This window comes from Rhinoderma darwinii, chromosome 9 (assembly GCF_050947455.1).
Source record: "Rhinoderma darwinii isolate aRhiDar2 chromosome 9, aRhiDar2.hap1, whole genome shotgun sequence".
NCBI classification, from domain to species: domain Eukaryota; kingdom Metazoa; phylum Chordata; class Amphibia; order Anura; family Rhinodermatidae; genus Rhinoderma; species Rhinoderma darwinii.
The window spans coordinates 33,436,855-33,452,164 of NC_134695.1; the positions used below are offsets into that span (position 1 = coordinate 33,436,855).

The window sequence follows — 15,310 nt, forward strand, 5'->3', positions numbered from 1 at the left end:
GGGTTTTAACCCTCATCGTAATAGATTCCAACATGACCCAGTAGGAAAGGTAAACTCAACAACAGTAGTAGGGTCGTAGAAAGTTTCTTACGACAGTAATTAGGTTTATACAAAGAGAACAATGGAAAGGTAGAAGGAAGGTCGCGGGCTGCCAGTTCGTCCTTGATGTGAGAGGACAGACCCTGCCAGAAGGTCACCACCAGTGCCTCATTGTTCCATGGCAGCACGGCTGCCAGGGTGCGGAAGGAGATAGCATACTCCCCTACTGTGGAGCCCTCTTGTTGAGGGTCAATAGAGTGGCTGCGGCAGAGGATGTTCGACCCGGCTCCTCGAATACGGCACAAAAGGACTGCAGGAACAAGGCTAGGTCCAAGGATACAGGTTCTTGTTGCTCCAAGATTGGGTTCGCTCATGCGAGGGACTTGCCAGCAAGGAGGGAGATAATAAACGCCACTTTGGCCTCCTCGGAGGGGAAGAGATGAGCCCGTAGCCTACCATGAACCGTGCATTGGTTAATAAATCCTCTACATGCTCTGGGTTCACCATCGTAGCGAGGAGGAAGAGGAAGAGGAAGAGGAACTGTGGATCCGGAAAAAACAGGAGGAGCAACGGGCAGTGGCACAGCAACAGCTTCAGGAGGAAGAACCGGGGGGTGGAACAGTGAGTGGATCCAGACAGACCAGGATAGAATTCACAGCCTCAAGGAGTTGATCCTGACGTGTGCGTAGGTCATGCATCTCTGTCTGTATCTTCTGGACTGCGGTCTTGGGCTGGCCAGCAGGTTCCATGGCCGGAGCGTACTGTCACGGTCACAGGGTATGTGGACCCACTAGGCCGCTCCACCGTAGCGAAGAGGCAGCTGACCAGGTCACAGTCTATATGAAAGTCAATAGTAACTCTTGGGTACCTGAACTAGTCCAGACGGTGGCTGTGGCTTCAACACGGATGGAGGCCGGTGCAGCAGGTAGCGCCAGACGTGGCAGGCAGTATCCGACGTGGCAGAAGACGCTGGATGTGGCAGGAGACACTGGACGTGGCAGGAGACACTGGACGTGGCAGGAGACACTGGACGTGGCAGAAGACACTGGACGTGGCAAACGACACTGCAGTAGACACGACTCCAACACTGGTAGGCACAGGAACAAGAACAGTGCGGGATACAGGAACAGGTAACAGGACACGGGTAACAACTGGAACGGGAAACACTAAGGGACCATTTGCAGGACAGACTGGGATAAACTAACAATGCTCAGGCAAGGATCAGGAGGGCTGGGGCCTTCTTATAGACCAGGAAATCATGGCAGTTGATGATGATGACGATTTCCTTTATCCTATGGGACACAGCAGAACGGAGCGGAAGTGAGCGCTGGCGTCTCCTAGGAAGGAGATGGGGACCAACGCTCACAGATCCATGGCTGCGGGTGTCGGGAGGTGATTAAACCCGACGCTACACCCACGGTCTGTGTCCACCAATGCAGCGAGAAAGAAATATGGACAATGGAATAAACTTGGTTTTAATATTAAAAGTTATATATTTATAACCATGTCACCATTTCTAATATTAGTACCTAAGCAAATTCATATAAATAGCCATATTTGTGTCTCTGTTACATTTAAATTGGCTCAGAATCAAAGAACATTTTTTGCCAACAGGCTCCTAAAATGTAAATTGAGTACTGCTAGTGCGATAATCAGGCTACATTGTTTTGTAGAGAACCCCTTTAAATGAAAATCGTGAGTTCAGGGATCACCTTGTAATAACAAGATGACTAATAACCCAACCTCATAAAGAGCAGTGTGCAACTTTCACAGAGGAAAACTGATCTGGGAAATTAACCTTGATTGTACAACCAGAGTATAATAATAGGAGGTTGAGAATGGACACAGGCTTGTTCAGATAGTATATGAACTTACTTGATAACTTTAGTATGGGCTCTATGTCACTCTTAGTGGCGCAAGGTGTTAATCCTTGGCTACATCTCACATACTGTTGCGTCGCTGCGGCCAAGGAGTTAGCGCAATGTCACGTAAATGTACGTGACAGAAGCTGAGCCCGCGCCATTGCCAGCGGATGTCGGCTGTATATTACAGCTGACACTGCTGTAACTGCAGGGACCGGAGCTAGCTCCGATCCCCACAGATTAACCCCTTAGTTGCCACAGTCAATAGCGACCGCGTCATCTAGGTGGCTTGTAGCTGATCGGCAACCCCGTGAAGCGATTGCAGGGGTGCCGATAGTTGCTAAGGCAATGGGAGGCCTAACAATGGTCTCCAGGTCTGCCAAGCACAGAAACCTATTAGTGTGATACTTACAGCTCTAATACATTATGTAGGTAATGCAATGTATTAGAATAGCGATCAGGGCTTCATGCCTTCATTTTTTATAAAAATAAAAAAATAAAAGTTTGAAATTAAAACAAAAAAAAAAATCACCTTTTTTCACCATAATAAGCCAAGGGTCGGGATGTTGTGCGCAGCGCATAGCGTTGTGACATCAGGACCTCTGCTGTGTGAACTACCCCTAAGAATGGAGTGTCCCCTCCTACAAGATATACACTGCCCACAGACTCTGAGTTATTCAGTTTCAACTTAGTGTACGTAAGAGGCAGACACTTCTGCTAATGCAGAAGAAATAGCACAGCAAGAACGTCAGACGACACAGGCAGGGGCGTAACTAGGAAAGACTGGGCCCCATAGCAAACTTTTGACTGGGGCCCCCCTCCCCTGGGTGTCACACAACCCCCCCCCCTTGTAGATAGTGCCTTTTTTACAGCCCCCCTGTAAATAATGCCATACAGCCCCCCCTGTAGATAACGCCATACAGCCCCCCCCTGTAGATAACGCCATACAGCCCCCCCCTGTAGATAACGCCATACAGCCCCCCCTGTAGATAGCGCCATACAGCCCCCCTGTAGATAGCGCCATACAACCCCCCCTGTAGGGAACGCCATACAGCCCCCCCTGTAGGGAACGCCATACAGCCCCCCCTGTAGGGAGCGCCATACAGCCCCCCCTGTAGGGAGCGCCATACAGCCCCCCCCTGTAGGGAACGCTATACAGCCCCCCCCTGTAGGGAACGCTATACAGCCCCCCCTGTAGGGAACGCCATACAGCGTCCCCATCCCCTCAAAAAAAAGCGACCTACAGTGTGTCCTACAAAAGACATGTATCCCCTATCCACAGGATAGGGGATACATGTGTGACCGCTGGCAGCGATAGGGAGAACGGGGGACCGACTGGCGCTCCATTCATTTCTACGGAGCTGCCGATACAGACCCTGGCAGTCCGAGGTTTGTGATGGAGAACTTCAGGGGACTTTTGGTCCCCCATTCTCCCTATCAATTCTCCCTATCAATGCCAGCGATCACAAATGTATCCCCTATCCTGTGGATAGGGGATACATGTCTTTTGTTTAATGGCAGAGCGGGGAGATACCTCCCTGCTCTGCCGTAGTGTTCAGTGGCGTCGCGCTGTAGCAGCTATAGTGGCTGCTAGTGGAGCCTCCGGCCATGGTGGGGGCCCGTGCCGGCGGGCGACACGGGCCCCCTCATGCCGCGGGCCCCATAGCAGCTGCTACGGCGGTAGTTACGCCACTGGACACAGGTATAAGATGCTGAACAGAACTTTACTCCAACAGAGGCACAGTCTTCACCAGGGGTCTCAAACTCGGCCGGGTAAGTGGGCCGCATATAGAAAAAATGGGAAGTTGACGGGCCGCATTACTTTCAAATTTGATACAATACAAAATTATTGTTAATCAATTAGTTATTTGAACTACTATAACACTACATTACTATAATAATAGCGCTAGGTTTAAAATTTGAGATATTTCTCCACGTGCTTATTTCAACAATCCAGCTTTCCAGTTTAAGTGTCGCCAAATGCAGTCCGGCGGCTCAGTTAGCACACATGTCAAGATTGGGCATCCCCTTTTTAGATAGTGCCGCAGTGCCCTCTGTGGATGCTGCCGCAGTGCCCTCTGTGGATGCTGCCGCAGTACCCTCTGTGGATAATGCAACACACCCCTAGATAAGGCCACAGTGCCCTCTGTAGATAAGGCCACAGTGCCCTCTGTAGATAAGGCCACAGTGCCCTCTGTAGATAAGGCCACAGTGCCCTCTGTAGATAAGGCCACAATGTCCTCTGTATATAAGGCCACAGTGCCCTCTGTAGATAATGCAACACACCCCTAGATAATGCCAGTGTCCTCTTCAGATACTGTCACACACCCACTTGTAGATAACGCCACAGTGCCCTCTGTAGAGGCTGCCACAGTACCCTCTGTAGAGGCTGCCAAAGTGCTCTCTGTAGAGGCTGCCAAAGTGCCCTCTGTAGAGGCTGCCCCAGTGGCCTCTGTAGAGGCTGCCCCAGTGGCCTCTGTAGAGGCTGCCCCAGTGGCCTCTGTAGAGGCTGCCCCAGTGGCCTCTGTAGAGGCTGCCCCAGTGGCCTCTGTAGAGGCTGCCCCAGTGGCCTCTGTAGAGGCTGCCCCAGTGCCCTCTGTAGAGGCTGCCCCAGTGGCCTCTGTAGAGGCTGCCCCAGTGCCCTCTGTAGAGGCTGCCCCAGTGATGTCAGGGGCTTGCCCAGAGCTGGAGTCCCAGGCAGAGCGCTAGTAGGCTCTTCCTGGGACTCCAGCTGTGCTCCTGACATCACTGGGACTCCAGCTCTGGGGAAGCCCCAGACATCGCTGTTCATATGTGGACAGCGATGTCAGGGAATTCCACAGAGTCCAGGAGCAGAGCCGACACCAGCGCTCTGCTCGGGACTCCGGCTCTGGGGAAGCCCCAGACATCGCTGTTCATATGTGGACAGCGATGTCAGGGAATTCCAGAGTCTCAGAGCAGAGCCGATACTAGCGGCTCTGTGTCCCGCGGGCCGCAGATGACAGCCCCAGGGGCCGCATGCGGCCCGCGTGCTTGAGACCCCTGGTCTTCACAGTTACATATTTGGTACATAATCTTGACAGTTTCACTAATAAATAGGCCCAATACTTGGAGGTTTCTGATATAACTGGTGAGAACGGGACATCGTGTTGGCTAATGGTTCAGTCTCAAGTTAATCTTGTGGTGCAGGGGATCTTTGTTCTCATATGAAGGTCTGAGCAAGAGGTACGCTATTCAGCCTAGCAATACAAAGTCTTTTTGGTGGATCAGTCACCTGGTATATAGCTTGCGCCCTACCTGGCAATCTCAACTGGCAGCTCTCGCCCTGCCGGGCTATCCAATCTGGCAGCTCTCGCCCTGCCCGGCTATACAACAGCGGCTCACTCCCCGCTCAGCAAAGCCACCCAGTCTGTACTGACTTCTTCCACCCTCTCCTGCTTATCCCACACAAATCACTCTTTCTGTCTCTCTCCTTCATCACTCACTATAAATCATTATTATTTTTTTAAAGACTAGGCTCCTCCTATTTTCTTTTAAAGGGACCGCATGCCGCAACTGACCTCTGACGCTAATGTGCCTTCACAGTCCCGTCTGTACAAAATATATAGCGCTTTACGCAGGGCCGGCTCCAGGTTTATTTGGGCCCTTGGGCGACACAGACTTAGTAGGCCCCTTTGCAGGAGAACTCACAGCGGCAGTAAAATGGCAGAAAACATCACTTTGTGCCCCCATATAGACATTAGGCCCTGCTTATGCCCCATATAGAAGTTAAGCCCCCAGTTTGTACCCCCAAAAATTTAGTGCCCTCTGTAGATAGTTCCACACAGCCCCCCTTCCCAGGTAGTGCCACACAGCCCCCTTCCTGGTAGTGCCACACAGCCCCCCTCCCAGGTAGTGCCACACAGCCTCCTCCTCTCTGGTAGTGTCACACAGCCCCCTCTGAGGTACTGTCACACAGCCTCCCTCCCAGGTAGTGCCACACAGCCCCCTTCTTGGTAGTGCCACACAGCCCCCTTCCTGGTAGTGCCACACAGCCCCCCTCCCTGTAGGTAGTGCCTTTGGGGCTCCCTCTAGGAGTGGAATCCCCAGCCAGAGCATTGCGGGCGCTCCTCCTGGGATTCCGCTTCAGGAGAAGCCCCTGACATCACTGTCCATATATGGACAGTGTTGTCAGGGGCAACCCCAGAGCTATAGACCCGGAGACGCCGACGCCGTCCCTTGCTCTATCGAAAATAACCTTTTCTCCTAATACAGATACAGTTGCATTACATAACATAACATTAGGTGCTTAACATATATATATAAGTGGGTTCGGGGCACACCCTATACACCCATTGTACTATATGTATCCTGCTGCAAGAGAAATATGTGGCCAGCAATATCAGCTGATCTCCAGGTTTCAGAATTTGAACCAGAAGATCAACTGATCACTCAGGCTTCTACTTTGTAAAAAAGGGTTTTTCTTGTACAGACTCCAGCATAGTTGCATTTTTTTCCAGGGACACTTAGGGTGTGGCTTATCTGGTAGGTGTGTCTTAAGAGGGTGTGGTTTATCTGATGGGTGTGGCTAATGCGCGTAGCTTTCTTCCCAGAATTTCTGCATACAAATAAACAAACTAAAATTTCTGCGCTAGTTTAGCTGACAACTAATGTGGTGGTCAGTATCTCTCTCTGGTTATCTAGATGTCTCACTTTATCACTAGGGCTAGGCGATATGTGCTGACCAATACTGGTAGCGCAAAAACCAGCGTAGATAGTGCCACACTCAGAGCCCCTTGTAGATGGTGCCCCACACTGCCCCCAGTAGATAGTACCACACACTGCTCTCTGTAGATATTGCCACACACTGCTCCTTGTAGATATTGCTACACACTGCTTCCTGTAGATCATGACACAGTACCCCCTATAGATAGTGCCACAGACAGCCCCTTGCAGATAGTGCCACATGGCCCCCTGTAGATAGTGTCAAACGCCCCCTTTTTAGATAGTGCCACACCCCCTGTAGATAGTGCCACTAACCACCTTTTTAGATAGTGCCACAGTGCCCTCTGTAGATAATGCCACAGTGCCCTCTGTAGATAGTACCACAGTGCCCTCTGCAGATAGTATTAAACCTACAAAAATCCTCAAACTAAACCAAAAAAGGCGTGAAAGGGTCCCTAAAATACAAGTAGACAACCGTTAGCATAAAGGGAACATAAAATAATTAGTAAAAAATAGAAAATCTTTATTAAATACAAAGTTAAATACAGCAGATAATATAAAATGAGAGACTGTTAAAAAGAAGAACCATACACGGAGAGGTAACCAGACTAGGTAAGATGGTAAATACCTGGTGGCAGGGCTGGATTGGGACTGAAATTCAGCCCTGGCATTTAAAAGCATACAGGCCCACTTGCTGTGTGGTGAACGTAAAATATATTTGTGACATATATATGGACAGTGACGACAGGGTCTCAACCTGGAGTGGAATCCCCGGCCACAGCGTGGCCGATGCTCTGGCTTGGGATTACGCTCATACAGGGAGCCCCAGTGGCGCTATCTACAGGGGGTGGCGCTATCTTCAAGGGGGTGTGTCACTATCTACATGGGCACTGGGTACTATCTACAGGGGACACTGTGGCACTATCTACATGTGCACTGTGTGTGACACTATCTACATGGGCACTGGGCACTATCTACATGTGCACTGTGTGTGACACTATCTACATGGGCACTGTGTGGGCAGAGCCATATTATATGTTGGCACTGGCACTAGGGACAGCTAAGAGGACATTGTACTGTATGCGGGCAGCTAAGGCAGTATTATACTGTATGGAGCAGCTATGGAGGAATTATACTGTTTGGGGGCAGCTATGAGGAGTTATACTGTATGGGGGCATAAGGGGGCAATATACTGTATAAAGGCAGCTATGGGGGCATTATACTGTATGATGGCAGCTATAGGGGCATATGGGTGCAGCTAAGGGGGCATTATACTGTATGGGGGCATTATACTATATGGAGCAGCTATGGGGCATTATGCTGTATTGGGCAGCTATGGGGCATTTTACTGTATGGGGGAATTCGTGTGGGCATTATACTTTATGGTGGAAGCTATGGGGACATTATGCTGTGTGGGGGCAGCTATTTGGCATTATACTGCGTGGGAGCCAGCTAAAGGGGCATTATACTGTGTGTGGGGTTCTATGGGGGCATTATACTGTGGGGAGCCACTATGGGAGCATGATACTGTGTGGACTAAATTGGGTGGGGTTAGATGCATGGCTTAAAGGAAAAAAATTTGCCTCTTTTTGAGATACTTGAAAGTTGGGAGGTATGCCTAAACCCCGACCCCTGCCCCGCCACATAAAGCACAGGGTATCTGACACAATGTCTCCCCTGCATTCCACTACAACACATGACCCTGCATTAGCCACTCACCAGCCCAGAGATCTGCAGGAGACTGTTCGTGTCTCCAGGTTGCAGATGGGGCAGGGTTCTGCATCTTCCTCCTGCTGGTGTTCTTTCATTCATTGACAGGAAGCAGTGGATATTACCAGGAAGCCTCCCCCTCCATATACGCCTGTGCAGGCAGAGAGCTCTCCCCCTCCTTGTGCTGCTCTGAATTGTGTGCAACCAGAGCTTCCCTTTTAATAAATGGTAGAGCACCTGTCAGCTGACAGGCTTTCTACCAATCAGAGCTTCTGCTTAGTAAAAGGAAAGCTTTTATCTGTCGGCCATAGCAGTTGCTCGGAGCATGACACAATGACAGAGCGGCACCCAAGCAGAGGCTTGCGGTATAGTCCCTGTCTCTCCCTTATATAGTGCAGAGAGTGCTGCTGGGGTGGAAGAGGAGAGCGGCCCATTGGGACACCAGCCCATATGGCATTTGCCAGAATTGCCAGATGGGCAGTCCGGCCCTGCCTGGTCATCTACAGAACAATCCACCATCAGACGCCAATTAACACTAGATATTCCCACCTAGAGATGTTCAATATAAAGGAATAATATAAATTGTAATATATCCAGACTCTGGAAGTGTCCTATATGCAAAAAGGAAATAATTTAACTGAATTGTAAGGGTATGTGCACACGATGAGAGGCTTTTACGGCTGAAATGACAGACTGTTTTCAGGAGAAAACAGCTGCCTCGTTTCAGCCGTAATTCCTCCTCCTCGCATTTTGCGAGGCTTCTCTGACAGCCGTAAATTTTGAGCTGTGCTTCATTGAGTTCAATGAAGTACGGCTCAAATTACGTCTGAAAGAAGGGTCCTGCACTTCTTTTGACGAGGCTGTATTTTTACGCGTCGTCGTTTGACAGTTGTCAAACGACGACGCGTAAATGACAGGTTGTCTGCACAGTACGTCGGCAAACCCATTCAGATGAATGGGCAGATGTTTGGCGACAAATTGTAGCCCTATTTTCAGACGTAAAACGAGGCATAATACGCCTCGTTTACGTCTGAAAATAGGTCGTGTGAACCCAGCCTAAAATACAGTATCGCATATATAGTAAAGAACTGATGTCAGAAAAACAGGGTATCGTGAATAGATGGACAAAAAGTGCACTATAACGTGCAATCACCTATACATGCCAGTAGTGAGGTGACATGCAGGAAATGCTCACTAGCTATCATCTAATAGCAATATACAATGATAGAAAAACATACCCTGGGACATGGTGGGGAATGGAACATGGCACCGTCAGGTGTAAGCAAAGAAACGCATCGATGCGCGTTTCGCCCTAAAGACCAACTTTGTCAGGAGACTAACTATATGTAAGAATCTAGGGGTTATATGAGTATATAATGGCTCTCACATACAGTAAATACACAAATCGGCGCCCGACCCTCATGTCGGATGCCTCCGCACCCCAGGATCCCCTTTGTTGATAGTGTTACACTTCTCCCTTTGTAGATGGTGCCACACAGCCCCCTGAAGATAGTACCACCCCCTGTAGATAGTGCCGTGTCACCCAAACAAATTTAAAAAAATACCTTATTCTCACCTAGCCTTGTTCCCGCGAAGCATGGAGCTCCACATTCCTGCAGCCTATGAGCGCCGAGACAGGATCCTTGCGTAGGCTGGCACGATCCAATGACATCATTGCGCCAGCATGTGCAGGGATCCTGTCCCTGCTTTTTATAGGCTGCAGGCCTAACGTGGCCTGTAGCCTAGTGAATGGCAGAGCAGGGGTCTGGCTTGGGGTGTCGTGATTGGTCAGTTTCCCATACTCTGTATTTCAAGTCGTTTTCTTTTTTAAATAAAGGTGGCACATGCCATAATTTTGGCAACAGAAGACTGTGTGGGTGTGTTTATTTATTGGAGTTATGCCTGTTCACACAGCATGTATTCAATACGCATGTCAAAAACCACATGATTAAGATTCCCATTGAAATCAATGGGAAAGCATGGCGTCAATACATGCAACGCGTTTTTTTTACACTAGCGTATTTAAATTACGCATGGCTTAAAAAAAAGTAATTCTTTGGCGCCTAAAGCGCACTGAAAATGTGGCAAATGTTCCCATAGTGAATGGGAGTCCTAATTACGTAGCAAAAAGCACGCAAAACGCACGCACAAAATGCAGCAAAAAACACGCGGAAAACCGCAGCAAAAATGCCTGTCTTTTAAAAAGCAATTCACAAAAACGCTAGAATATTTGCCACATTTGCACTTAGTTTTTTTAAGCCCTGTGTGAACATGCCCCAAGTAATGTGCACGCCTTATCAGTGAAAAAAGTATTGGGGGCTTAACCGAGCATCCATAAGGAGGCCATGTGTCCCCATCACGGCAAATAGATTTGTGGGGAATTAAGAGAGGGACAAAGTGGCGACAGCTGGAGGTTCTTTGGTGCTGGAGAGTCTGGGGAAGTGTAAGCTACACATGGAGCATGATTTGATGTAAGGACTATATGCAGGATAGAGATTGGAGTGTAGCCTATGGCGCCATGCAGACAGGCCGTGATTTTCACGCAGCGTGTGTCCGCTGCGTAAAACTCACGACATGTCCTATATTTCTGCGTTTTTCGCGCATCACGCACCCATTGAAGTCAATAGGCTATAGGCCATAGGCTAACATAGGTTCGTGCGACGCGCGTGAAAATCACGCGCGTTGCATGGACGTATTACACGCTCGTGTAAATCCTCCCTTAGGGTAAGTCCAAACGTAGTTGTCCTGACATGGTCGCGGCTGTCAACTAGCCTGTTTATGGCTGCGCGTTATTGTGGATAAAACAGACCTTATTATTTAATACAACCTTTATGGCCGCATGATTTTGCAGGTAAAGGGCCGTTTTACCCACAATAACGCGCGGGCATTAACAGACTAGTTTATAACCATGCCAAACATGGTGCCAGCGCGGTTGATGGCTGCACCGTGACCGTGTCAGGACCGCTCTGTTTGGACTTAACCTCAGGGGTGGAGTGTAAAGGTGCTGGAAGGAAGGTGAGGTAGACGCAGCGTCAGTAATTACCTTTGATGATGTCGAATATTTACCCAACCCGCCCTGTTATTTTTTCTTTTGGCGTGTAAGGTCCGATTGCGACAATATCCCCTTGTTAAAAGCGGATTGGTGGAGAACTACGGCGAGTTAACCACTAGTTACCAGGCAGGTTGAACTCGCTCAGGTTGGGGGGACACTAGGGTTTAAGAACGTTTAGGCCTGGTAATCACAAGGATCGGTTGTAGGTCCAGTGGCTGCCTGGGGGCCCAATCGTGACAGGTGGGCATGGCTGACCCGATTTTGGGACAGGCGGTGTCTTGTCGTGATTGGCCACATTTGCCTAAGCTCTATCTCCTCTATTTTTTGTTTAACCCCTTCCCGACATTTGACGTATCCATACGCCAAAGTCGGGTAGGGGACGTATGGAACAGGCTACACTTCAGAGTAACTAGCGGCATCGCGCTCGATCCCGCTCGTTTAACTCGTTAAATGCTGCGGTCAATAGCGACTGCAGCATTTAAATCGTTAGAAAGAAGGGGGCGACCCCTACTAACATCTCATCGCGCCCCCCGCAACGCAATCGCGCGGGGGGGGTGGGCGATGGTTGCTATGGCTGCCTGGGTTCCTAATGAAGGCCCCCAGGTCCGCCATCTTTGTGCACCTCCGGCAGGGCTTAGTAGATGCGTGTCAAAATCACGATATACTGCAATACATTAGTATTGCAGTATATCGTGCAAGCGATCTAACAATCGCTTGTTGAAGTCCCCTAGGGGGACTAAAAAAAAAAGTAAAAATGAGTTAAATAACGTTTTTTTTTGTGTAAAAAAAAAATAAAAATAATAAAAGTTCAAAAAACCCCCCTTTTCCCATTTTCGCCCTAGAGCATAGTAAAAAAAGAAATAAATAAACATAATTAGTATCGTCGCGTCCGTAAAAGTCTGAACTATTACAATATATAATTATTTAACCTCTTCACGCGCTGCTCCGCAATAGTACGTCCTGCAGAGGGGTTAGTTCCCGCATCCAGACGTACTATTGCGGAGTAGTTCCCGGCGCACACTGTCCTAACGGACAGTGTCCGGGAACCGGGAGGTCAGCTGTCCCTGACAGCTGACACTCCAGCCTTGCCGGTCAGCGGACCATCGCCGCTGATTTCGGCAATTAACCCCATAAATGCGGCGACGGATTGCCGTCGCCGCATTTAAGTGGTTTGAAGCACATCGGCAGCCCCCACGAAGTGATCGTGGGGGCTACCGATGCTTGTCGAGGGAATCGGAGGTCAGACAATGACCTCCGGGTTGCCATGTACGGAAGCCTCGGAGGAGCAGCCTCCTGCTGGTTCTCCGAGGCTTCCTGTCAGTGTGACTGTCACGTCACAATGACGGTTGGAGTGCATTACACTACGTAGGTAGTGTAATGTATTCCAGCAGCGATCAGAGCTGCAAGTCTAAGGCTATGTTCACACGGGGTATTTTGCCGAGTTTTTTGACGCGAAAACCGCGTCGCAAAACTCGGCAGAAACGGCCCGAGAACGCCTCCCATTGAAATCAAAACTGCCTCGCGGGAAAAAGAAGCGACATGCCCTATCTTCGGGCGCTTCCGCCTCCGACCTCCCATTGACTTCAATGGGAGGCAGGAGAAAGCGTATATCTCGCTGTTTTATGCCCGCGGCGCTCAATGGCCACGGGCAAAAAACGGCGCGATAATTGCTGTTCACACGGAGTATTTTGGGGGAGGAATATCTGCCTCAAAATTCCGTTTGGAACTTTGAGGCAGATATTCCTCCCCCAAAATACTCCGTGTGAACATAGCCTAAGTGTCCCCTAGTGGGACAAGTGAAAAAAGTAAAAAAAAAAGATAATAAAAATGTTTTAAAAAAAGTGTAAAAATAAAAGTTAGAAGTTATATAAACAAACACTGCATTTTTTTCCTATAATAAGTCTTTCATTATAGAAAAAAAATGAACACGTTAAAAAAAGTACACATATCTGGTATCACCGCGTTCGTAACGACCCCAACTATAAAACTATAATGTTATTTTTCCCGCACGATGAACACCCTAAAAAAAATCAATAAAAAACGACACCAGAATCGCTATTTTTTGGTCACCACCCATCCCAAAATAGAGAATAAAAAGTGATCAAAAAGTTGCATGTACCCGAAAATAATACCGATAAAAACTACAACCCGTCCCGCAAAAAACAAGCCCTTACACAGCTTTTTTGACTGAAAAATAAAAAAGTTACGGCTCTCAGAATATGGTGACAGAAAATAAATTATTTTATAAAAAAGAGATTTTATTGCGCAAACGCTGCAAAACATAAAAAAACCTATATACATATGGTATCGCCGTAATCGTACCGACCCGCAGAATAAAATGTAATGGTAATTTATAGTGCACGGTGAACGCCGCAAAAAATAAACTAAAAAACATTGTCAGAATTGCTTGTTTTTGGTCACCCGGCTTGCAAAAAACTTTAATAAAAAGTGATCAAAAAAATCGCATGTACCCCAAAATGGTACCAATGAAAAGTACAGATTGTCCCGCAACAAATAAGCCCTCACACGGCTCCGGTGGTGAAAAAATAAAGACGTTCTGGCTCCCAGGAATATGGCGATGCAAAATGTGCAGTGTTTTCTAAAAGCGAGTAACATCCGACACCATTTATCAGTGCGACACCGGCCACATATCTATGAATTATTATTTATTTACCGCATTATTATACCCTCTTATTATTCCCTGATGTTCTCCGCACAGATTACATATACCCTGATGTTCTCCGCACAGATTACATATACCCTGATGTTCTCCGCACAGATTACATATACCCCCACATTATAAACTGAAATACCAGCGAAACCCAAAACAGAAAAACTACCAAGCAAAAGCTGCGCTCCAAAAGCAATATGGCGTTCCCTCCCTTCTGAGCCCTGCAGCGTCCCCAAACAGCAGTTTGCGCCCACATATATGGCATCGCCATACCCGGGAGAACCCGCTTAACGTTTTATGAGGTATTTGTCTTCAGTGGCACAAACTGGGCACAACATATTATGCACTAAAATGGCACATCAGTGCAAAATTGCAATATTCACACCATCCGCTGTGCATTAACCCCTTTGAGCACTATGACTTAATAGGCCGTCATGGTGCGGGGGTGATGTATGGAGCGGGCTCACGTGCTGAGCCTGCTCCATACGCTGCGGGCGTCGGCTGTGTAGTAGAGCTGACACCCAGGACTAACGGACAGGAACAGCGATCGTGCGGTTACAGAAGCCTGTAAGAATAACAATATACTGCAATACATTAGTATCGCAGCATATTGTACCCGCGATCCAATGATCGCTGGTTCAAGTCCCCTAAGGGGACTAATAAAATGTGTAGAAGAATTAAAGTTATTAGTAGTGTGAAAGAAAAAAAAGTTTAAAAAAAAACCTTTTCCCATTTTGCTTCAAAAGTAATGTAAAAAAATAAACAGAATTGATATCGCTACGTCCGTAAAAGGCCGAACTATTACAATATACCATTATTTAACTCGCACGGTGAACACCGTAAAAAACTTAAATAATTTAAACTGCCAAAATCGCTGTAGTTTTCGTTTTTACCGCACGGCGAAAGCTGTAAAAACGAAAACCCCAAAAAATGGAATCAGATTTTTTTCCTATATTCCTATATTTTCCTATTTCTTTTTCAGTTTCCCAGTACTTTTTATGGCACTTTAAATGCTATCACTAGAAACTACAATTCCTCCCGCAAGAAATAAGCCCTCACATCACTCTACTGACGGAAAAAGAAAAAAGTTATGGCTCTTGGAAGGCGGGTAGTGAAAAACGAAAATATGGATCAGTCCTGAAAGGGTTAATTCATTTCTAATGAAAAAAATGTATGACCCCATGTGGGGTATTTCCGTACCCGGGAGAAATAGCTTTACAAAAATTGGTTGTTTATTTCTCCTTTATCCCTTGTGAAAATGAGAAAATTCAACATTTTAGTGGAAAAAAATTG

The 15,310-nt window shown here is 47.8% G+C and overlaps 1 protein-coding gene across 2 annotated transcripts in view; it reads right to left on the reverse strand.

Annotated features, from left to right (window-relative positions):
- CENPT (centromere protein T) overlaps window positions 1-8,458 on the reverse strand; it is a 98,515-nt gene extending 90,057 nt beyond the window's left edge. Inside the window, exon 1 of one of the 2 annotated variants that reach the window (XM_075837498.1) lies at window positions 8,304-8,458. In XM_075837498.1, coding sequence (XP_075693613.1) covers window positions 8,304-8,392 — 89 coding nt within the window. In that variant the 5' untranslated portion in view covers window positions 8,393-8,458. The remainder of the gene's footprint in view (window positions 1-8,303) is intronic. The other variant, XM_075837497.1, reaches the window with a different exon arrangement.
- Between the last annotated feature and the right edge of the window lie 6,852 nt (window positions 8,459-15,310).